The sequence below is a fragment of the Diadema antillarum genome, unplaced genomic scaffold, assembly GCF_040938485.1.
Source record: "Diadema antillarum isolate AM-2024a unplaced genomic scaffold, OU_Dant_1.0 seq00000146_RagTag, whole genome shotgun sequence".
NCBI lineage: Eukaryota > Metazoa > Echinodermata > Echinoidea > Diadematoida > Diadematidae > Diadema > Diadema antillarum.
Window position 1 is genome coordinate 625,638 of NW_027271221.1, and position 24,835 is coordinate 650,472.

The 24,835-nt window shown below is 39.1% G+C and overlaps 1 protein-coding gene across 1 annotated transcript in view; it reads right to left on the bottom strand.

The window, feature by feature from the left end:
• Window positions 1–2,707: 2,707 nt before the first annotated feature.
• The window catches only part of LOC139727725 (BAR/IMD domain-containing adapter protein 2-like), a 97,928-nt gene continuing 75,800 nt past the window's right edge, over window positions 2,708–24,835 (bottom strand). Inside the window, exons 8-16 of the mRNA XM_071638703.1 lie at window positions 24,262–24,357; window positions 17,641–17,763; window positions 13,718–14,108; window positions 12,961–13,106; window positions 11,749–11,888; window positions 10,343–10,754; window positions 9,536–9,633; window positions 8,283–8,366; window positions 2,708–4,366 (exon numbers count right to left, since the gene is read on the bottom strand). Coding sequence (XP_071494804.1) covers window positions 4,360–4,366; window positions 8,283–8,366; window positions 9,536–9,633; window positions 10,343–10,754; window positions 11,749–11,888; window positions 12,961–13,106; window positions 13,718–14,108; window positions 17,641–17,763; window positions 24,262–24,357 — 1,497 coding nt within the window. The 3' untranslated portion in view covers window positions 2,708–4,359. The remainder of the gene's footprint in view (window positions 4,367–8,282; window positions 8,367–9,535; window positions 9,634–10,342; window positions 10,755–11,748; window positions 11,889–12,960; window positions 13,107–13,717; window positions 14,109–17,640; window positions 17,764–24,261; window positions 24,358–24,835) is intronic.

The following is a 24,835-nucleotide window of genomic DNA, read 5'->3' on the forward strand; positions in this document are numbered from 1 at the left end:
ACTCAAATAAAAGTCAGGACTTTCTGCCTCATCTGGATAATACAAAGCATTCCCGTTATAACGAACTCGGTTTAAAGAAAATCTTGTTACAATGAAGTAAAAATTCAGGTCCCAAAATTGTTACGAGTATATATATATATATATATATATATATATATATATATATATATATATATATACTTCACTGTTTGGCTATAATGAGATTTTGCTGCGAAGAAAAAACACTGCCGGTCCCAAAGACTTCGTTATAACGGGAGTTGCCTTTATCATGTTTACTCTGATAAAAAATATTGAGAATTTACGATTCAATGAAAAGAGAAAATCATACTCAGCAGCCTCTTGTAGTAAAAAAAAAAAGAGAGAAAATTAGATTATGTACTGACTGACCAGATTTGTGAAAAATTCACATATCTAAACCTTTGCAAAAACATGATTTTGAATGGTGCATTAAAGATATTTCAAGAGCATATACTGTATACGCCATATATTTCACGAGTCTAAATTTTCGCGAATCAGGAATTCCCGACAATTTCGCGAGTGGTTAAATTCGCGAATGTGGAGCCTTGTACTGAACGGAGAAGTGCACACCCGTATGTCACATTCACATCGAGATCAGAGTCAATATTTTCGTGTGTCTTTAATTTCGTGAATAGCACCTGACTCGCGAAATTCGCGAAAATAAGAACCTCGCGAAATATTCGGCGTATACAGTATATGAAAAATTCTGCTAACCATCATCATTGACATGCTGCAAACAGCATTTTTCATGTGACGGACGAAAAGCAGTGGATGTGGACTCACAATTTTTTTGTCTTTTTTTAATAACACCTAATTTTTTTTTGCAAGGCCTCCTTCTATTTTCTTTGGGTTCACCTCGAGGAAAGTTCACCTCGACTACTGCTGAGAGAAGATTAAAGGGATGATACAATTTTAGGTGAGATGGCTGAGATATCCAAAACAAAAGCAATCCTAATAAAAGGTGGGACCCACCTTTAACATGTTGTAACATTTTAATGAAAATGAAAATAACTCAAAGCTTTTAAAGGGATGGTACAGTATTGGTGGAGATGAGAATTGGGCTTTTAACTTTTTGGGAGATACTCAGAAAACACTTATGATATAGTATAGAGCATACCATTTTAAGAGGAATTCGAAGTTTATTTGATGAAAATCGGGATTGGAATGACTGAAATATCCAAAAACAAAGTAAATCAAAGCGATCGTAATAAAGTGTGGGTCCCATACTTTATTAGAATCACACTTTTTGGGATATCTCAGCCATTTCAAAACCAATTTTCATCAAATAAATGTTGAATTCCTCATAGATTTACATGCTCTTTCATATTTCATAAGACGTTTCTCATTATCTCACCGAGAAACCTGAAATTTGGTCACAACCAAAACTATACAATCCCTTGAAAGCTCTTAAAGTTGAGACAATAATGTAGAGGAGATCAAGCTCTACAACGTGATACCAATACTGTATTTAAAAGTGGATATTTTCGCACGACTAATTTTTCATGATCGGCGGGGTAAGAAGAGTTTCGCGTGCTTTTAATTTTGCAGAATCAAGACATCAACTACTTGAACATATGGCGAGCAAAAATATTCTTTTATATATAAAAATATGCTTTTATTTTCGCGCTAGTTTCGGCTTGTGCGAAATGCGCGAAAATTTCAACACCGCGAAAATTTCCACTTTTACAGTAACTTGTTACTCTCCAAAATTGCAACAACATCCTTCTGCTTCTCAGCCGATGATTAACTCTTGAATCAAATTGAAATGATTGGAATGGGTGTGCACATTTGGTCTTTTAACTCTTTACGTGCCATGTTCGCACATCCGACTCCGTCGACAGCGTGCCAACTTCGCATATTCTGCTCAGACACACAAAGCCGCCTAAGCTGATCGATAAATCGCCAAATGCCACAGTATAACGAAAGCGTTTCTCGTGAATCCGTTCCTCTCACATTTTGCTTGCATTTTATGTTTGTATTTTATGCGCACATAAATCATAAGTTTCTGTCACATTTTTCTGTGCAAAAGTCACACATTTACAGTAATGTAGCTACAGGTGATTTGAAAGTAAAGTAACCATACGGTGTACATTTGTCATACAATTTACATCAAAACAAGGCTTGGCATTTTCCTACAACTTTGCACACTGCATATCCAGCTTTTAACAGAAATATATAAAAATTCCATAAATTTGAAAAACAGAATGTCTTCTCAAAGCATAACTGCGTAGGCATCTCAGAATAATGTGGCACACAGGGGATGTACACCATGGCACATAAAGAGTTAAATCAGTACATGGGAAGCTACACACTTTCCAGCAAATTGTTCCAAAAAAAAATTACTATAAGGCCTCAAAAAACACTGATCTTGAGCCCTACAAGAACAGAACGCATAAATACTGTCTATGCTGTTATTTTTGCGGGGTTTTTAGGGTTTAATTTTCGTGCATTTCATGAATGCAGTAGCCGACATGTCAATTTGTGAAAACAACATCTCACAAAAAATGTTCGTAACCTGCTCATTCACGAAAATATCTGTATGTGAAAATATCAGCTTATGCAGTGACATATTGTATATAATTATACTTTGTGAATACGGAATTGTGAGACAAATTTACGAGTGATTGAATTTGTGATTAAGAGCCGCCCTGACAGAAAGAGAAAAAAAAAAGGTAACGTCCTTTTGAAAGGAAATTTTAGAGATTTCCTACCTTCAAATAATTATGATATCTAGCATAATATATTTGTGATGGAAGGTAATATTTTGCCTGCATTTGTATTTTTGCAAAAACATGTATCAGTCCACTTGCAATATTTGTTCAAATGAAACACTGCAAAAAATACCAAGTATGCAGTATTCCCATTGCGGCAAATAGCCTTAAATCCAGGCTTTCTTTATCAAAAGATTTGAATAAATCAACGCAATACTAGATATCATGGTCACTCATTGCAGTGGCAAATGCATTCAGATGTCACAAATATATAAAATGCATGTTTTTTGGTCAATATGAGTATAGAAATCATTATTTACATACAAAATGTCTTCGTTGATTGATTTCACCAGATCATCCACATGTGAAAATTATGACATAATGGATTCTTGTATAAATTATACAAGTGAAATAGTAGATACAAACAATTACCTTTTTTTCTCATTTCTGTGCCGCGTATATGAAAGGCATAGAACAAAAAAATACAATATCTATACTGAAAACATGTAATAGTATGTTTGTCATTTGCTCTCAAATGGCTGTGACACATTCACCCTTTCAAGGCAAATTATGCAGCCCAAAGTTTTCTGAGCATTCTCGCTGATGAAATATATATCCTTCTACACAGGATTTCATTTACTCTTTATCAAAGAGTTTTTAGTTTGTTTGTTTGTTTGTTTGTTTCAAAATATAAATACTTCATTATATAACAACTCTGTTTTCTTTACCAGTAGTAATATAAGCTAATTCATCTCTTTTTCAGGAGACTAAAATTCTTCCCTTTGGAAGCGGTACAGTATACTTGCAATACTGTTTATAGGAAATGTTAGTCTTGGTTCCAATCTGAGTTTTTGCTAACTCCAAGAAAATGGACCAACAAGGAATGAGTGAACCCTTGTCTGCGGTACCCAAAAGCCACCCGAGTCTGGTTTAGAGACTAATGGCTGTAAGCATGGACCCACTGAGGGATGATGTAATGGGGATGTAGCATTACTGTATTGTACCAGTAATTATGATATTGAGCAATAAAAAGAAAAATAGTCTGAAAGTCAGACTACTAATGAGACTGCCTCATGACCATTTCTAAGCCTACATGTATGAACTCGGTATCAGTGCGGCAAGCAATCACAATTACATGATATAGCATAATTCACTTATCTAGCGATGCAGGTGCTCTTAAAATATATACCACCGCGATATTGTCACAGGAAGAAAATGCGCCAGGCATCCATTTATTTACCTATAACTTTAATACTATTTTACTTCTTCTCTTTTTTTTTTTGCACATTTAGTTGTTCAGAATATAAACATGAGATATTAGAACGTCTGACAAAATATGATTTATTTCTCCACTCCTCTCTCTCAGCTCTGGTGATCCTATGTACATTTCATATACAGTTGCACTTTTAAGTGGGATAACACTAAGTATAACAATATCAAAATCATATTGTCGTCTTCTTAATGTCTTGTTGTTGCTTTTAAATGGACAAGGCAAAATACAGGCACGATTGAGTTGCATAATGCTGTTCGTGTTGTCGTCTTCCGCTGATGTCTCGTCAAACGAAGACGCTGCAGGAAGTTGTGACCCCGGGGTCAAAGGCCATGGTTCACAATGCCAGTGTCACTCCCTCTAGTGCCTGCATGATGTACCATGAAACAAACAAACAATCAGATTAAATGGTTGCAGAAAGCTCATAGCTATGTTCTAGTTATGATTTGCAATGGAAAATACAACGTGTATGTTTGTCAAGTAAACTTCAATTCAGATTATACTAACTAGGATTTAAAAAAAAAAAATCATTTCATTGAAAATCAGGGTCATTGGAACAATTCCATGACCAGCTTTTATCTATGCTGCAAATTCTATGAAACTGATGAGCACTTTCTACTCAGAATTTGTGTTGGTGTTTTGATTAGTTGTACAAACGATTGGTATTTAAAAAATGGCTAAGTTCTTGTTGTTGTTTTTGCATTATACAATTGGAACAACAGTGAATTGCTGACTGGATTTTTCTAATTGTAAGCCAACATCAAGCAAGGAAGAGGTTTGGAGTTAAGACTACTTTTGAAATGACTTGATTGACACGTGCATTACATGATGATCATGCATGCACATCCAAGATTGCAAATTATGAAAATACTATGAATACATAGCTGCACGAGAACACATGACAAATGTAATACATGTGAGACATGAAATACATTACGAACAGTTTACTTCAAATATGCATAAACACAGGAGTGTATATTGTATATTATAGAGTACAAATTGTACAGCTTTAAGATTAAACTGTATGCACAATGCACAATATTTTATAGCTACGGACTTGAAAGACAATTTCGCAAGTACTTGACTTCACAAGCTAGGTGTATAACTGCAGTGATGAAATGGACAATATACAAAGTATAAGCCTTTTTCAGGAGAAAAGTTGTGCTGGGGGAAGCAATATTTCAGCGAGCCCATTGATTTCACAACATTAGTTACGTTCAGATGGTACTCCTTAACCTCGAGGATAAGCTGACTTTGAGGATAAGCTTGTACACGTAGACAGTATGGGGCGTCAAGTGTCTCATGGTCTCTTTCAGCACAAACTGACAATTTCGTGACGAAAGCGTTTTTTCATTGACAAGTGACAATGTCAATCTTGTTGATGAAATGACAATTTGGTAATCCTGGAGTTTATGAGGCAGAAGGCAGGATTACCGACAATTTTGTTGATGAAATAATTTTGTCAACGAAATGACAATTATGTATGGATTGACATTGTCACTTGTCACTTGTCAACGAAAAAAAAAAAATTTTCATCATGAAATTGTAATTTCGTAACGAATAAAGACCACAACACTAGGTTCCGTTCCATCTAGGCCTGTGATCATATGGTAGTTTTCCCCAGTACATATCTTGTATATAGTTTACAAACATTGAATGTACGGGAAAGGAAAGCATCAATTACCATGCATACTGTTTCAACGTGTGTTAGCATTCGATTAAATGTATTTATTCAAACGGATCGAGCACGAGTACAATTTAATACACACCAACTAAATGAAGGTACATCTGGCCTTACTTGCTACACACAAGGAGGGTAAGGAACAGACATGATGCTACACTGATTATTGAGAGATACTAATTCACAAGCCAAAGGAACAGCTCAGTGCACATGAAAATTTACCCTTTTGTTCAACACTCCATACAAAATCTACAGACAGAGGGCGCTCTCACCTTTTGAAGGGCTAGAACGGCAGGACTTGCTTCATTAGACTTTGACTTGGTCACACTTAAGTTCTAAGTCTTGTATTGTGTCTTATGTCCAAAAAAAATCCCTTTTGTGATTTTCCTGCATTCAATTCTACTGAACGATTTTCCATCTCAATAAACAGTGCAGTTTACGCAAGTCCAAAGTTACTGATAACAGCACTTTACACCCGATATGACTTTTTACCACCAGTATCCAACAACAGAGAACGTTCATGAAACAGATTGACTTTAATACTGAGCTCCAAACATTACTCTTGAGATGAGAGATGACTAAGAAACAATATGAGTAGCAATAAGAGATTTCACAGAGTTAGTGTAGATAATATAATATGGTAAGAGCGCATCGCACTGTTAGATTTTGTATGGTATAAACTGACAACAGGGTTTTTCACACAGCAAATATCAGAACGAGACACGATGATATATTGGATAGGATGGTTAAGGATAACTGCTTCACAAGGTATGGAGTATTAATAATTTTGTTTTCTTTTTCCATTGACCTTTCATCTGTATACTCTGATATTTTGGGGAACGGTTGAGGAGAAACCATCATGCTATGTGAAAAAGGACGGTGATCTGTCCAAGTCGGCCGACTTGGGCGTGCCCGGCGTTCTCGTGCTGCCCGACGACGTGGCGGAGTCGTGTCGCTGAAGGCTTGACTGCCTGGATGGGTAACCTTCCTCTTTTGCGCTCCCTCTTTTGTGCGTGCATGAATAGGTGCGTGAGAGGAGCAGTAGGATACGAACCATGAAAGCTGGCGGATGGGTGTATGCTTGAAAGCATCTAACAAAGTGCAAACCATCTATATTTTGAAGACAGCAAACCTGTGCTTGCTATCTAAAAAGTGCTGCTATGTGTGCAAGTTGCGTGTGAGTGTGTGTGTGTGTGTGTGTGTGCATGTGTGTGTGTGTGTATGTGACAATTGTGGATGCATTTCTCTAATTCTTATGTTCTACTTCCCCGTGCAGAGAAAGTAGGAAGAGGAAACACGGAACAGGTGCCAAAGCATCCTCTAAAGTATCCAAGCGGATGGCTCGTACAAAATGGACTTGCGGTTCTATGACATTCGCTCCTGTGACAATTGCTCCCATGAAATACTTGCACGCAATTAAAGCCAAACATAAAACCTATCCATAAAGAAAACCCTAACCCTAATCCTCACATCAAGCTAAACCTAAAACCCCATCACGACCCTACCGCTACCCCTAAGTCCTTTACACAAAACAATAAGACTGGAGTAATTGTCGCAGGAGCAAATGTCGTGTCAGCGGTGCACTATACTTGCTCCTCCACCACACTAAGGCCCTCCGCACACTACAGATGTATATGACTCACGACTATACGACTGTCAGACTTTGGATCCGAAATAAATCACAATAGCCTCAGAATAAAGGCGCTAACTTGTTTATTTCAGATCCAAAGTCTGTGAGTCGTATGGTGTGCGGCAGGCTTAAGACTTATTTTCAACAGGTCAACCCTTTCCCAGCTCCAAAGTAGGCACTGTCGTGTTTGTCAATTAAAGCATCATGTGACTGCGCATCCAAAAAAACCACCAAAAGATGTATACTGCTGCCAGCTTAATAAAGAGGTGTTTGGGTTGAACACTGTTGACTCTTTTGTCTTTGTTTTTAATGTCTGCACTTTTCTAAAATATACAATCTTCCTTTTGTTCAAACCTGATGTTTGGAACTCTTTTATTTCGCGGAAGCATAATATATTATTTTATCAATGATGTTTCCTTCATTCCACTGACGATGTACATGGAAGTGAACATGAAACTAATAGAACTGTTATCAATGCATTTCTGTGAAATCACTCGGTCAAGGTTGCCTTTAATGAAAGAAGGGATGGCACTTCAAAGGTACCCAGTCTCATTTCTGTCAAATCATTTTAGCAACACCATCTTAAAACAAGGGATGGCATTTTAATAAACTCCAATCTCTATTTGTCCCTACAGTCTTGTGCACATTTGGTGAGAGAAGAGTTTGGTACTTCATAAAGTGCATAGGATCAAAAAACAAATTAAAATCAATCCATCTGGACTTACTGCTTTTCTTCTGAGAATGGTTTCATGTCCGATATTGGATGCTTCATCAGCTTGTCTGATTCGATAGTGTTCTCGGAATCAAAACAGAAAGTCCAGATGAATTGATTTAATTTTGTACCTTTATTGAACATAACCTGGATATACGTGTATCAGAACTATACACCAATCGCACAAGATCAAATCTTGCAATTTGTGACATAAGAAAAGATAGAGCGCTTATACAAATGGCCACTTGCTTTCTACTTACCCCATGGAATAGTCCCTTGGAATCATCGGTGCCGATCGGTCATTGGTCACTGTCTTGCGGAGCTGAATCTTTGAAAAGGGATTCCTGCAAAAATATAGATTGAAAAGAGGCCACCGACGATGAATTCCTCTGCAGAGAAGAATACATTGCTCTAGTGCATAAACACTGCATTACACTTGTACCCAAAGCATCAAATTTCATCTCTTCCAGTAATACCTGCATATCTTTTGCATTTATAGATTCAATCAAACAGTGATAATGTGACCACTTTTCTCAACATTTCTGTATATTCAAACTTACAGACTAATTCACTGCATACTTCAGTTCAAAGACTATTCTAATGATAAGCAATCAATGGTTACTTTTTTCCCCCTGGATATTTCATTATTTATGTATTTTTCTTTTCTTTTTATTCTAATTCCTTTATACCACTGTGAGCTGTCTACTGAGGCAACGACAGTTACTTCTGTAAACACACAAAAATTTTTGTGGATTTGGCACTGTGATGCTAATGCAAAAAATAATATATTCATTTCATGATGTATTTTGTTAATTGTGTTTCATCATCACTCAGGAGTGTTGTGAGTTGACGCGGGCCAAGGGCTTACTTCAGTACAAGAAAATTCCTAAACAACAGCTCCTACTGTATAAAAAGTTTCTTCCAAACATTAATATCATCAGCATCCAGGAAGAAGTTGCAGCAAGATTACTAAAGGCTGGTAGAAGCTTTAAAAAATAAAGAGACTGTACAGTACTGGTTGAGGTGAGGATTTAGCTTCTAACGTTTTGCGAGATATTGAGAAACCACTCTATGAGATGTTAAAGAGCATACAATTCTGAGGGAAATTGAAAGTTTCTTTAATGAAAATTGATTTTGAAATGACTGAGATATCCAAAAACAAGGTGAAACAAAGAGATCCTAATAAAAGTTGTGGCCTGTTGCATTTTACTATTATTGCTTTCTTTGGATATCTCAGCCATTTGAAACCAATTTTTCATCAAATAAATGTTGAATCCTTCTTTATATTACATGCTCTTCCATATTTCAGAAGAGGTTTCTCATTATCTCACCAAAAAAAAAAAAAGAAGTTATAAACCTGAATCCTCATCTCAACCAGTACTGTACAGTCCCTTTAACCTCCTTTTTGTAATGCCTGGCTCATTTTTTGACTTATGGTGTCAAGTCCTTCACCCATTTTCCTCTACACTACAGAAGGCACATGTAGGTGGGACTGGGGGAGAGGGTGACCTACCCATCCGCATCACGCTCCACTGGGCTGCCGTTGGGAGAGGGCACCGTGTTGGTCTCTTCCGTCATGGACAGCTGGATCTGAGACAGCTGCACGTCGGACTGAGAGGCATCAAAATGGATGCCACAAAAAAACAAAACATAAAGAAGAACTGGTCATAAGAAATTCTATAGCATGCACATCTCTTCAAATGATTTAGATTTACCTAAATATTGTGCATACGTAGTTCCAAAAGATAAGGGAGTAATGCCAATCAAAACTGGCATATACATGTATTTCACACAGTACAACAAGATGTGTACCTACTGTATAACATTTAATTCATTTTCACCCAAGTGCATATTATGTGCATTTTCCAGTACTGCAACATGTAACCATGTTTCTAGCTCCCGCATCTTATAGAAATTATAAGCATCATTTACTGTAACTTTTAGAAAGTTTGATTTTGCACTGAAAGTCTTCACTGAGTGCCTATTTTCACAATATAGAAGTGCACGCTGACAGCAGCATGACGGAGAAAACAAGAATACAAAAGTGTTCACTCAAATCGTGCGCACACAAACACAAAACATACATGTACACAAACACAAACACACACATACAAAAGGCACACTGTTTTCTGATACAGCACTTGTTGCAAAAGTGTTTCATTTTGTCCTAAAACATAGTGATTGCAGACCAGATTCTGAGTATACCTGATACTGATCCTAAACTGCTTGATTTGCTACATTTTTATCATCATCATCATCATCATCATCATCATCCAACAGAGTAAAGAGTATGCTGAATATCACAGCTGAGAATGCCTACCTGCACTGGGGCTGTTGTCGTGGGAACCGATGGTGTTGGGTGGAAGGAAGAGCTACCCCCCTGAGTAGGTTGCTGGGGGTGGTGCTGCTGGGGTGGAGGGAACTGCTCGTTACCCTGACTCTGGGGAGCCGTCATCAGCAGTCCCGGCGACTTGAGCCCGCCGTTTCCCATCATGCCGTTGCCGGTGGCCGTCACGGGCGAAGTGGGCGTGGTCTGGCTGTTGCTGTGGACCTGGGTGGACGTGGTCGGCATGGCGATGCCCACCTGGGGGAGGGAGACGGTGGTGGAGGCGGGGGCCACGGTGTGAATGGGGCTGGCTGGCCCGGAGTAGTCGGGTGTGGGGTAGTCATTACCGGTACTCGGCAGGTTGTCCATACTGGCTCCAACGGCCTTGGCGGTTACCATGCTGTTGCTAGGATGAGTTCGAACACAAGAATTGATATACCTAGGCTAACCCAACATTCCAGCATCAAGTCAGGGAAGATCCATTAGGCAATGAGGAAGATACTTGTGTGTAACACGCATCTCAGTGGGAAAATGTAATTCTTACATTACTGAGACAGGGTCTAGGGCAATTACCCCAGACCCTTCCCCCTGACCCTACCCTAATCCTGATCTTGAACCTAATCCTAATCCTAACCCTAATCCTAACCCAAACTCTAACCCTAATCCTAACCCAAACTCTAACCCTAACCCTAACCCTAATCTTTACTCTAACCTTATCACTAACCAGTATTTAGCCGAGGGGGAGGGGGGTAATTGCCATGATACGCCAAGATTTTTTTACATTCACCTTTCAGGATATGAAAATAAATTTTCAGGGAGCTTCTTGCAGAACCAAGGATACTTTGCAGCTCTAATGTCTTTTCAGGCATCAATTGCACATTGCATCACTGCTGTTGTGTCATCATCATCATGATTATTTGACCAGGATGTATGATGCACATAACTCTCTCTTCTCCCCTATAATCCTTTTCAAAAAATTACTGGCCAGAGGGAAAACAACTGGCAGTTCCCTGTCCACTCCAGAAATCAAACAATATCAACTCAAGCGCAAATAATCTTAATGCCTCTCATCAAATCATTGTATCATTATGATTTCGCAGGGTATTCGAACGGAAGAGACATACAGGTAGTAGCCAAATTACAGTGAAAATAAGTGTGAAAGTTAATAGAATTTCCAGTATAACAGTGATAAGAGAGAAGCAATAGCAATGACATCAGATTATTAAAAATGCACATGCTATCACAACTGATACCAACTGCTGGGTAAAACATGCAAAATACGAAAATAACAAAAACTCTCTTACTACCAGGGGGAGCAAGATTTCTATGAAACTTTCACCGTTTTAATTTGTTTAGATTGTTCTTCATGCTAGAGTCGACAAAGTCTTGACAATTCCTACCTTGTTCCGTTCGTTCGTGGGGCAAGGTCAGTCAAGGGCTGCGTGTACGAGATGGGGAACCAGCCATTTTTCCTGGTGCGGTAATTGTGTCCGTAAAACCAGCCGTTGTTCTTTGGGCCTATTAGGCCAATGATGTCACCCTGTAACAAGGAAAAAAAGAAGAAAATTACAGTTTTTTCAGTAATGGAAACTGTTCTGTCTTGTTCAGAACTCTTTTGAGCATGTTAAGTGATTACTCGTTCTCTTGATGTACAAGACTGACAGGAGAAGATTTCTTGCTTTTTAAAGGGGAGGTTTCCCCCTACTAATCATTAAGTAGATATTGATATAAAAGATATTTATGATATTGTGTCATCTTTTTCAGCAAATGCAGAAAGAATGTTGAAAGTGTGAGGAAAATAAAATTTTCAAGGCTTGAAATAACATTGAAGGGAAAACATCTCACAACATTCAAGTGATCTTAGTTTTTGTTTTTAAAAGGTACACAATTTTGCCTCACAAATTCTACATTCAATTTCTTTCTGTCGTGAGCTAGTGGAGGAAGACTTTAAAGAACATTATGTAACCTGAAATGAAATCTACACACTAGTGTAAATATATCATTGATGGAAGGGTGTGCTTTATACAATTTGTGCATAAAATTCTGACATTAGGTACATTGTTCATGTGAAATTTACTGCTGAATGAAAGTATGTATGAGAAAAGGTGAAAATCCTTGCATACAGTATTGAAACAATGTCTTGCAGATACTCTGTTTCTTTGTTTTGAGTTTATCATCTCATCAGGATCACAATTTCAAAATTCCACAGGCGAAGAACACGCACACCCTCCACTAGTAACAATAGAGTTAAAGGCAACCTTTGATTGTACACAAACATGGGTTCATTCAAAGCATATTGAATTTAATTTGGAACACTATGGTCGGTCTTATTGTCGCTCAGTTCCGAATGACAAGAAAGAGATCCCAATGCTGCATTGCAATTCCCCGAACACACATACTGTAAAACATGATATATTCGTGGCATCAAAAATTTCGCGAATTGAAGCCAACGGCCCTTTCCACAGCATGACATTTTCGCGACTTGCCACTGGCATCCAATGCATTTGTGTAGGCAAGAACTTTCGCGTGCATTTTGACTTCGCGAATGTTACCGCTCGCAAAATTCGCAAAATTAAAATGCACGCGAACGTTCCTCGTTTTACAGAACACACCTCGTTGAAGCTGAGCTGGGTCTCTCCCGTGGCCATGTGGCCGTAGAGGGCCTGGACCCGGGTCATTTTCTGATCGCTGTCCATCATGTCGCCAGTCTCCGACACTCGCCGCATGAACGACTGGCGGGGCAACGTCTGCGACATGCCTAAAGGGGAGAGAGCGGGTTCTTGTGAAACATCTACACTGTAAAGTATTTGTACAACGTATGTGATTTACTGATTAAATGGTGGCAGATGGATAGATCTTAGAATTATTCTTAACTCTTGATCCTGGATGCCTTCTTTGTATAAGTCGATATTTTCCATAATAAATCTGTAATAAATCCAAGTGGAGTTGCACATGTAAAAAACACAAAGACTGCAAAATAAAGTATATTGACAGACAGAAAAATAGACAATAAGACAGACAGATGCATAGGGGATTAGATACATACAGTGTATATACTTGCATAATATCTACATAGATAGACACCCTAGATTAAAAGATAGATACATGTATGTAATTCAAACAACATCAATTAACATTTCCAATCCTAGAAAATGGTAGTGTTAACTTGGGGCAGATGAGCAAAGCAGTTTTGCTGTTCCCTAAGAAAATTGAAATGAATAAGGTGTGCTCATTTGGGCTTATAAAAACTGTGGCCATAAAAATAACACTTTGACACTGTTGCTACTATCCAACCGAAGTGATTGCTATAACATGCCAGTGTACAAAGTGGTAGTTCATGTTGCCCTACATGATGTAGTTGTGCCTTACTGTGAGGGTGATGAGGAGATTTGAGGGACTTGGAGTGTCTGGCCAGCACGCTGGGTGGGGTGTTCTGTTGCGGCTGCTGTGGTGGCTGTTGTTGTTGCTGCTGGTGTTGTGGGTGTTGCTGTGGGTGCTGCTGGGGCTGCTGGTGTTGTTGCTGTGGGTGTGGCTGGGGTGGCTGCTGGGGTGGCTGTTGCTGCTGGAGTTGGGCCTGCATTAGGGGCAGCTGGTGGACAGACGGGTGGCCACTGCCCATTCCAAGCCTCTTGATGTTGGGCAAGGTGGCGCTGTAGCTAGTGGTCATACCATGACCACTGGTGCTGCTTGGTGGTGGTGGTTGCTGCCCCTCTACCTCCACCGACAGGGGGCGCTCTGCATCCGTCTTAGGAGAGTGCGGCTGTGGGTCAATGTAGTGAAGAGAAAAGAGTGTGAACCATCTCATACAGCTGAATCTTCAAAGACGGGGTCAAATCTTGGCGGCCATTGTATGTGTAGTATGTGAAGTATGTGTAGCGTGAATATTGGGTAATTCAAACTACTGTATTATGGTAATTGCACATACTTGATTCCTCCCTCCCCCCCCCCCCCCCATGGGACACCACCATCATTTGCACAAACTATAATTCTCTCCCGCCACTGATGATTTCTTGGTCAAAAAATACATTTATGCTTTCACCAGTACTGACGATGGAGTGGTGTGTTCTATCATGCAGACCTATCTTTTTCTCCTTGATCTGCTTCTTCTGTCTTTGTCTGTATCATAGGATGGGTAGCAAAAATCCTGCTATCTCATTGGTCGAGAGCTGTGTCTTGATTTTCTACTTGCCGCACGCTGCCTCACAGAAGACAGCCACTGTAAACATGTTATCCCGCACTTGTAGCAAGAGCATGCGCACTTGTAGCAAGGGTTCGCGCACTCGGTAAGAGATGCCTACTGGCTAGAAAACCACGCATCCAGTACTTTTGCCATGCATCCAGTAAATACTGGATGCAGAGTTTTGAAGTACAGGATGTATGGCTTGGGGGCTTTCGTCTATGGCAAGCCAAAAGGAAATGTACACATTAAATTTGCCATCGGGAAACATAATGGATTTCTGGCAAGAAAATGGTCCCCTATTCTATAAAACAGATGTCGTACATGTCTTTTCATGCATCAGTAGGAATAGTGCGCACGTGGTAACAATAGAATTTAGCCTAAACCCACTCGGCTCTGCCTCTAGGTTTAAAGGGATGGTACAGTATTGGTGTAAATGAAAATTGGGCTTTTAAATTTTTGTGAGATACCAAGAATTACACTTATGATATAGTACAGAGCATACCATTTTAAGAGGAATTCAAAGTTTATTTAATGAAAATCGGGTTTGGAATGACTGAAACATCCAAAAACAAAGTAAAACAAAGCGATCGTAATAAAGTGTGGGTCCCACACTTTAGAATTGCTCTTTTTTAGATATCTCAGCCATTTCAAAACCAATTTTCATCAAATAAATGTTGAATTCCTCATAGAATTACATGCTCTTTCATATTTCATAAGAGGTTTCTCATTATCTCACCAAAAAATGTTAGAAACCTGAAATTAGTTCTCAACCAAAACTATACGATCCCTTTGAAAGCATTCCATAGCCACCCTTATACACACAATTCTAACTGATGCACTCAGATCTATGCATCATTTGTATATTACGTGTAAATCACTGTGTTCTTTCTTCTTTGTACAAAATCATGACTTTTGGTGTATGTGTGCATGTTTTTGTTACCAAATTTTCCTGGTACACATAGTTCAATGAATACTGTTTAGGCCTTGACAGTGATATCTTATTCCCAATTTGTATTTCTTCTGTACTTTGAAATAATTACAGCTTACAATACACTTTATATATTTAAATCTGCATTACATTCAACGCTATACAAACTACTGTACATAGATTGTGGACAGTATGTTATCAGCATACATATTTGTTTTAATGAGTGACCCATGTTTTAAAAGCTCTGCTTTTCAATGAATCAACCTTTTCCTTCATATTTACTTTCCTGTCGATCTTGCAAAGTATGCATTGTTTCTCTTATCATTCATACAAGTACATGGGAGAACATTACAAATGGACAGCTGTCACATGATCATATTCACCCAATCGCTGACAAACATTTAACTATAAACTCACGCACATAACTGTGTGATGTAATGCATTAGCGTTGCTGTGGAAAGAACCCAGACATTTTTTAGCTTCTAGGATCTGGTCTGAAAACGTACACTTGTACTTGTGCAAAAACAGGTGAAAGCAATGGGTGCCTACATGTAAAGCCACACTTCTACGAACAATACCTTAACTCACTCAGTGCTGTGCAACCAAAGATTTTTTTTTTATTTTTGATAAATTACCTGAGAAGGAATCAATGAAGCAGTTCAAATTCAAGATAATGTAAAACAAGAAATGTTTGTGTGCATTTCAATTTCGCAAATTTCGTGAGAGCCAAGATTCGCAAAATTAAAAAATGCACACGAAACTTTATGTCTACTCCCTATGAATTGAATGCCAGTGACAATTCGTGGAATTTCGTGTTGCGAAAAAGGCCATCGGCTCCAATTCAGGAAAACAATTAGGGCAAGAGAAATGTCTTGTTTTGCAGTAACACAGACAGGTATACACTGTACTAGCTCCTAACTGTAAAACCTGTTATTTCCACATATGAATATTTATGCATATGAGGTGGTCAGAGACATTTTCGCAAGATGTTCTTTTTGCGATTTGACACTAAAGCTATCGTACGTGCACTGATTCCTATTAATTCACTCTGAAATTACTTGCAATATGATCAAGATCAGGTTGCGATAACTTCGGGTGCTATTCAATTTATAGTCAAACAGCATCTGTAAAAAATATGCAAAAAATAACAGGTTTTACTGTACCAACTGTTATGCCTGACAAGAGGGTTTGCACTTGCAACATGCTGCTATGCAGACCAACACACACCCCAATATAGAGAGGTGGATTCGTATCAATCTCACGACTAGATTGGTCTACTCCAAGGCGAGGGTGCAGTATTTTCCCCCATCCTGTTTCAGGTAACACACCTTTCCTCCCCCAGGAGGCAGACGAGGGGGGTGGGGGATGGCCCCGGTGGGGTGCAGCGGTAACAGAAAGAGGGCTGCATCTCTCAGAGATGCCGACATAAATCATTAGCAAAGGAAGGTCACCTGTCGTTCCTGACTAACGTAATCCCAGAGGGGGAGCCCTTTATTAATTGGAGCACATCCCCAGACACAGTTCAACAACACCAGTGTCATTGGTCGTGACTAAAACAGGTACACTGCCAATGGCAATTGACAGTGTACAAATGTACATCACCCTACCATTACCTTCTAACTTTGTATCAGAGCAATCAAGAAATAGAACAAAACAAAACAAAATAAAACAAAATAAAACAAAACAAAACAAAAGAAACAAATTGATTATAACAAAACAAAACAAAACAAATCAAGAAAAAATTTAACGCTCTTCAGCCTTTGCTATTTATCACAACCGTTTACGGGTTAACAAAGAATATCAGTGATATGTGTACACATAAGGCCAAGAAAACCAGAAAAGAAATACAATGAAAAATCCACTGATTGAAAGATATGAATCTTGATGTATTAATTCTGAGTCTCTTCTCTTATTTTCCACATCTAGTCCCACGTTCTGGCCACTGCTGATATCTCGTCTCCCTTGTTTGCTTCAGACTCTAAAAATAATGTGATTGCTTCGTTGAACATTGAAAACATTAAACACAAAATGAAATGAAATGGAATTAAGAAAGTTGTGATTTTTGGAAAAGAACAACACTTTTTGATGGAAAGACATGTTTGCTTCACAAGAGTTGCCCGATCTGGATGAGAGGAGTTCTCAAGTGGAGAGATCACCCTCGGCTCGACGACTCCCGGCGCTCACCTCATGTTGGGGAGACTTCTTGGTGCGCTCCTCGTTCTGCGCCAGGAGGATGTTGCGCTCGACAAGTCGCCTCGAGTTCCTCAGCTCCAGCTGCAGAGGGGTCTCTAGGGGACCGGAGAAGTCCTGCTCCGGGGGGATGAGAGAGTGAGAATGAGAGTGTGACAGGGAGGAAGGCCCGCTGCCCGTCACCATGGCAACACATCCAAGAGCGAGACAAGAGAGCGCATCACCTGACAGGAACTATAATTGTATCTTTCCCCTCCCTCACCATCTGAAACAAGCATGGAAGTCTCTCGACTAACTTTCTACGGATGAGATGGGTTACTGTACGTGCAGGACCGAATCAGAACGGGACGCGGGAAGTCATGTGACTCCGCACGCCGAGGTTAATGGGTGACAAAGTTTGGAGCGTGCACATGGCAAAATGTGATGTTCATCGTTCCCTTGAAGTCAAGGCATGTCACAAACTACTATTAGTGTGCTTGATCTACACAGGGTCGAAGGCTACAAGTGTTGTGTTATCATCCATGAAGTGATACCCACTTGATGTGTCAAGATGCATAGACAGGATTGATCAAAGTGCTGGGTTAAATGTATTACATCTAAAAAAAGAGAAAACTTGTGATTTGTTACACATTATCGTTAAAGACTTTGAGCTAGCTACTCTACACGTTTGCTTTCTGTCGACCTCAATTGTTACACAGTGGAAGAAGAAGGGGTGAAAGTTAGTGCTAAATCATAGCAGCATTAAAATTGCATTACTATTTCTAGCATCCCCTGCTATAGGGGCTTTTTGGGGGCGGAATTGACTTTTTTAATACTTCCACGAGGAAGCGATCAGCTAGCTGAAATCAATGAGCACAAGGCAATCACAGAGGCTGATTTATTGGGGGTAGAAATTGGACCAGAGTTGGTGCAATGTTAATGAAGTTCAGGGAAAAGGGGGGGGGGGGGAGATTGGGTGGGGGGGGGGAGGGGTGGTTGGAAAGGGAGCAATACGGAAACGAGAACAGGTCATGAACACATCACATGGATTTCTATTTCTCTGACCAGGTGCCCACTTCATAAAACTCTTGGCAAAAAATTTGTAAACTTCAGACATATTTGTTACCACTGTGATAGCAACAATGAAAATTCTGACAGTTGATTGGCCTTTAATCATTTTTTTTTGGTCACCATGTAGACTGCAAATCTTTGGAGGATTTTTGTTTCTTTTTTTATGAAATGGGCCCCCAGAATGAGAGGGTTAGGACATGAGTGGACCTAGTGGGCTACCTTGGGGCCCTTTTGTCTGCTGCTGCCCGTCGTCGACGGGCCACCGGCACTCTGCCTTACATGTTCTTCCTGTAACGAAGAGTGAAATGGTAGACACAGAGACAGTCATGGGGCCTGTCCACAGTAATCACGCCTTCTAGGGCTATGATGTATGTTTGTTCATCCGTTTTGGGGTAACATTCATTAACAGCTACCTACAGTGTATGTTGACACCATTGCCTCCTGTCCACTTAATCCAAAAAATGCCGAAAAAACTGCCCAATTGATGGTTTGGACAACAAAGCAGAAAAAAGCACCACATCTGTAAATCTATGACTCTAAAATTCCTGCTTCCCCATAAATTATTTGCTTATGAATTTAGTACAAAACACAATAAAAAGTAATATTCACAAATCTTTTTATTTCAGGTAATGTACATTGTAGCTAGGAAAACAGTGCTTCTTTAGTCTCAAATTGAGACCTTAATCTTTTTATTTTTCCCTACCCCTTTATTGTGGACAGGCCCTCAAAAATTATGCAATGACTGAGAAGGGGAAATGGGTGACGGTTTGAATGAAATGTGCACAGTCAAAGTGAGTCCAATGCATAGTTACATGTTTGTCAATGTTTCCATGTATTTGCATGAGCAACGCAGGATTAAAGGGCAGGATCAAAAAGCAAAAAAAAAAAGGTATGAAAAAAAGAAAAGAAACAGTGGGATGTAGTGGGATGTATTGTGCTGCTGATCAATTGTTACAAATATAAAAGCACTTAGTATTGACTTGTCATTGAGAATGTTTGGACAGTACATTTGACGACCACAAATTCTTGTATACAAGTCAACATGAAATGTATACATACACATGTAGACATATGTATATATTCTGGATATGACAACAACTTCCGATGAACCACTATTTGAAAAGACCACATCATGCTGAAAGTCAACCTTGGAGGATTTCTTGAGGAGCAGATTATGGTACATACACCCCAAGCATTTTGATAGTAATTCACATTCCCATGGGAGAGATTCATCTGGAGTCCACACAAAATATAAAAGTTGATTTCCAGGCAGATGGTCATGCGCATATATATGTAATTCTAGGACTGCTTTCCAATAAACGTACAGCATGCACAGCGAAAGAACAAAGCGATGAGTCGAGCAACATTCTACCGCAAGGACGAGGCTAAATAGGTGCCAATCAGCCGGGAACTCTTCCAATTCATGTTCGCCCACAGAGGCAGCATGGGTAAATATTGGCACTGCTTTTAAGGTAGCGGGGCACTACTCAACACACATGCTCACATGCATACATCATCTTTTTTTCCCCTTTTTTTTGTGTGTGTAGTGATTGACTTGTTTGAACAGCTAATATTGAAGCCTCCAGAGGTTATGCACATGCATAGATTCTAGGCCAAGACTATTTCTGAAGGGAAAAAAATACAACAAAGCAAAAGTGCTCTAGATCAAGAGCGATTCATGTCCATAGAGGAATAAAGAAACAACAACAACAAACAAATAAAAATACTTTCACTGCACCACACAACCACAAACAGCACAAGTAAGTGTACTACTTTCGCCTCACTTTATTTTTTCTTTGTTTTTTGCTGGCTGCACTACTTACAGCATGCATTGCATGACAAAAATAAAGCATTCATACCACAGCTTTGTAGCTAGCAAAAGTCCGTCTACTGCTTCTAAATACCAAGCAGCAAGAGCCTGTCTACTCGTTCAGCAGACACAGCTGTTCCCATGTCTGTCTTTAATAGCACCCCCTCCCCCACCCCACTCTCTATTTCAGACCATCTCTCTTGGCTCGTGGGCAATCACAATAAAGGTCAAACCCGGACCCTGCAAGTCCATTGTAAACCACAGGGGCAGGATACATGGATAATGCATTTCAAAATTTTCATCAGCTAGTAATAGGAGACTTTCATGGTTTTGATTCTCTACTCTTACAGCGCATTAGGCTAAAGTCCTATTCCAGGAATGTGTTAAAAAAATACACACATGCCAAAACTTGTGATATTGCAAGGCACACTTCATTAAAGACTACATGAAGTTATTCTTATTACATAAGCAAACTGACTTATGTATATGTATATGATGATATTAGTGTGGGAAAAGTTTTAAGTTTCATGCATGTAATTCATTATTGTGAGTGAAATTAATAGATGGGAGTGTGAAATTATCATCAATAATGCAATAAGGATGGTATTACAATGTACATGCAGCAGCTGCTGAACAGAGAAGTGACCAGTATAGAACAACAAACATTCATTTAATTTCAAATAGTAAAATTCAGATGTACATGTATAATGAATGATAATCTACAATTTGAAATTTACTCACAGCTGTAACAAGAAGTTTTGATGGCATTCTACTATGAACATCTAAATAGATACAAATACCGACTCTCGTACACTTGTATGCACAAACATATTATGTGGTGGTGTGTATATATACAGTGTATATTTGTATATCACATGCCCCTTACTAATATAAAAAGGGGAGAAGACAGATAAATAGATATAAAGATAGATAGATAGATATATCTATTATCTACATAGGATATACAGACAGATACAGCATATATAGATAATAGATAGATATATCTATTATCTACAAAGGATATACAGACAGATATAGCATATATATACAGATAGATATACAATAGATAATAGATAGATATATCTATTCTCTACATAGCATATACAGACAGATATAGCAAATATACACAGATAGATATATAGATAATAGATATATATATATATATATCTATTATCTACATATTAGGATATACAAACAGATATAGACAGATAGATATAAGATGGATAGATATAAACATACACACATAGCTAGACTAATAAAGAGAGAGAAATGAGAGAGGGAAAGACAGAGAGACAGATTGACAAATATACACAGATAGATATATAGATAATAGATATATATATATATATATATATCTATTATCTACATATTAGGATATACAGACAGATATAGACAGATAGATATAAGATGGATAGATATAAACATACACACATAGCTAGACTAATAAAGAGAGAGAAAGGAGAGAGGGAAAGACAGAGAGACAGATTGACAAATATTCATATTTTATACAGAGATATTACCAGTCGATATCCTATATACATACACAGATGGATACAGATGTAAAAGAAACAAAGAGATACAAGAGCAGGTAGTCGACAGGGATAAAAAGAAAACAAAAAGGTACATTCGACTGGGAGAGAGATGGAGAAAGAGAAAGAGAGTGGTATGGGGGAGAGAAATATATAGAGACAGGGAGATATAAACATACTATATACGTACAGCAGAGGGAGAGAGAGTATAATCATTTTTCTGGATGAAGGGATGGGACAGGTGCCTACCATCTCAGACACTCACGTTATCTTACCTTTACTTCCCAATGCCAAGGGAAGTCATTAATTCATGCACTACAAAAGTGCAGCAACTGTGGTTGAATGTCTCATACACTGTACATACCACTACACTTGTGTATGTTTCCGCACAGTTCACATCATCCCTATCAGAGCCCGCATGCTGCTGGTCTAACATGGTTTACGGAAGCCACGAGTATCAAAAACTCTCCCCTAAATTACTCCATAAATGACAGGTTTATACAGCTTCACTTCTGAACACTACAAAGAGTCTCACTGAAACCACAAAGTACAATGTACGTTCGGATATATGCCTGTTATAAATCTCCATACACACACATGCATCACATGTTAACCCGTTGAGGACAAGTCCCGAGCATACTTGGGCAAGAGTCTATGGGAGATACACGTTGTAGCTATATCAGCCAGTCCTCAATCGGTTAAACTATGGAATACAGATTCAACAGACCACATGCATCTCGGGTACATTCTCCTACATCAGTTTACCCCTTTCTGTGCCAGGGACTTTGGACAGTATCTACAACACAATGGGGTTTTCGGTGCTAATCAATGCTCAAAGCATAGAAAGGGTTAAAAAAGAATCTTCCAGCTACAAACCTGTTTGCAGAGACATTCTGTCATTCTAAAGCAGCTTCTACTACACATATATCTCCCCGGTTCTCTTGCATTCTTGATTTAACACTGTTGTAGACAAGCCTCCAATATCAATGCAAAGGACAAGCAAATTACGGTTAAGTTTACAGAGCAATGTTTAACCCATTGAGGACGAGTCCCGAGTATACATGGGCAGGGGTCCATGAAAAATGCGTGTCGAAGCAAAATCGGCCCATCTTGGACAGGTTAAAGAGAAGGAGGCCATCATGGACATAATCCTAAACTCGCTAGAGGACATTTGCATGACAGCATTTTCTATTTTTCTCTTGCGCTGACTTCTAGACACAAGAAGGTATATACAGTAAAGAGGAGAATACGAGATATTTTTGCTTCTTGCGATTAATCTGAGTTGACAGGCGGGCAGGCGATTGGTCAAACTCGTTGTAAAGCAATTACAATCTTGCCCCAGCGATTTACATGCATTATGAATCAAATACAAGACTGCGCACGGATGGTTGTAGCCGAATAGTTTCACGCTCATGCATCCTACAATGGGCGACACTCGACACCCTGATACCGGCATCATGGGTGCGGAGGGGGGGGGGGGGGGGTGGGGATTTTAACACAGAGGGGGAGGAGAATGGGTGGGATGGAGAGGAGGAGGAGGAAGAAGAGGAAGAGGAGGGGTAAGAAGAAGGAAGGGTTGGGGGAGGGGTGGAGAGTACAAGGAAGGGAGGAAGCTGGAGAAGGATGGAAGAAAGAGAGGAAAAGGATTGAAGAAAAGATGAGGAGGAAGGGGAAGGATAAGTTATGACAGATGGAGGAAAAGGGAAAGGAAGGAGACAAGAAGTACAGAAGAATGATCATGGAGGAGTAAGAAGAGAAAAGGAAAAAAAAGGGACGAAGTACATGGAAGAGAAAATATTGATTTTACAGCAGGGGGAGAAAGGGGTGGAAAGGGAGGAAGGAGGTCAAAGAAGAAGAAAAGAAGATGGAGAAGAAAAAGAAGATGAAGAAAAGAAGAAGAAAATGGAAAAGACAGAGATCATAAGGAAGAAGACAATGAAAAAGAACAAGATGGAGAAGATAATGAAGAAGAAGAAGAAAAGAAGATGGAGAAGATATCAAAAAAGAAGAGAAGAAGGAGGAGGGGAGAAAGAGGAGGAGGAGAAGAAGACGAAGATTAAAAAAGAAAAGAAGAAGAAGAAGAAGAAGAAGATTAACAACAACAAGATGAAGACAAAGAAGAAGAAGAACAAGACGAAGATTAAGAAGAAGAAGAGAAAGAAGGAGCTCTGACAAAGAAGAAAATGAGAATGAAGACAGAGAGAGGCAGGTGGTGTGTGGACTTACAAAACTCAAGATATCTTCACATTCTTCTGGAAGCTTCTCTGGTTTGTCGCATGTCTCCGTCCACTTTGGAAGACGATGGTGGAGGACACTCTGGGCCTAGAATTCAAGAAATGGAAAAACGATATCAAAAAGATGTTATCATTCCATTTTTCACCTCAGTGCCTAGCCACTGAAGTCTCCACACCAATTAGTATTAGAGTCATAGCATATCTCAGAAGGTTGTAATGACAATTCCTCGTTTATACCGCATTTTTTTATAATCATCCTAAAAGTGATAATCCCAAAAGATTTAGAGACTAGACCTAAGGAGATGGATTAGTGTAACTACAGCATCTGCAAATAACCTCTAATTTGAGGTTTATGATGTTTTGAGCATATTATAGAGAAACTTTAGCATGAACGAAGTTGTTTTCTTTGTATAGCTTAATAGCAATGTAGATTGAGTGGCCAGAAAAAAACCTGATGTCTCAGAACCTAGAACGGCAATGAGCCAATTTAGCAGGACATGCTATAAGGAACTGCTTGCTTAATATTACACCACTGGGTATTTTCAAAATGATTCCCTATACTCACA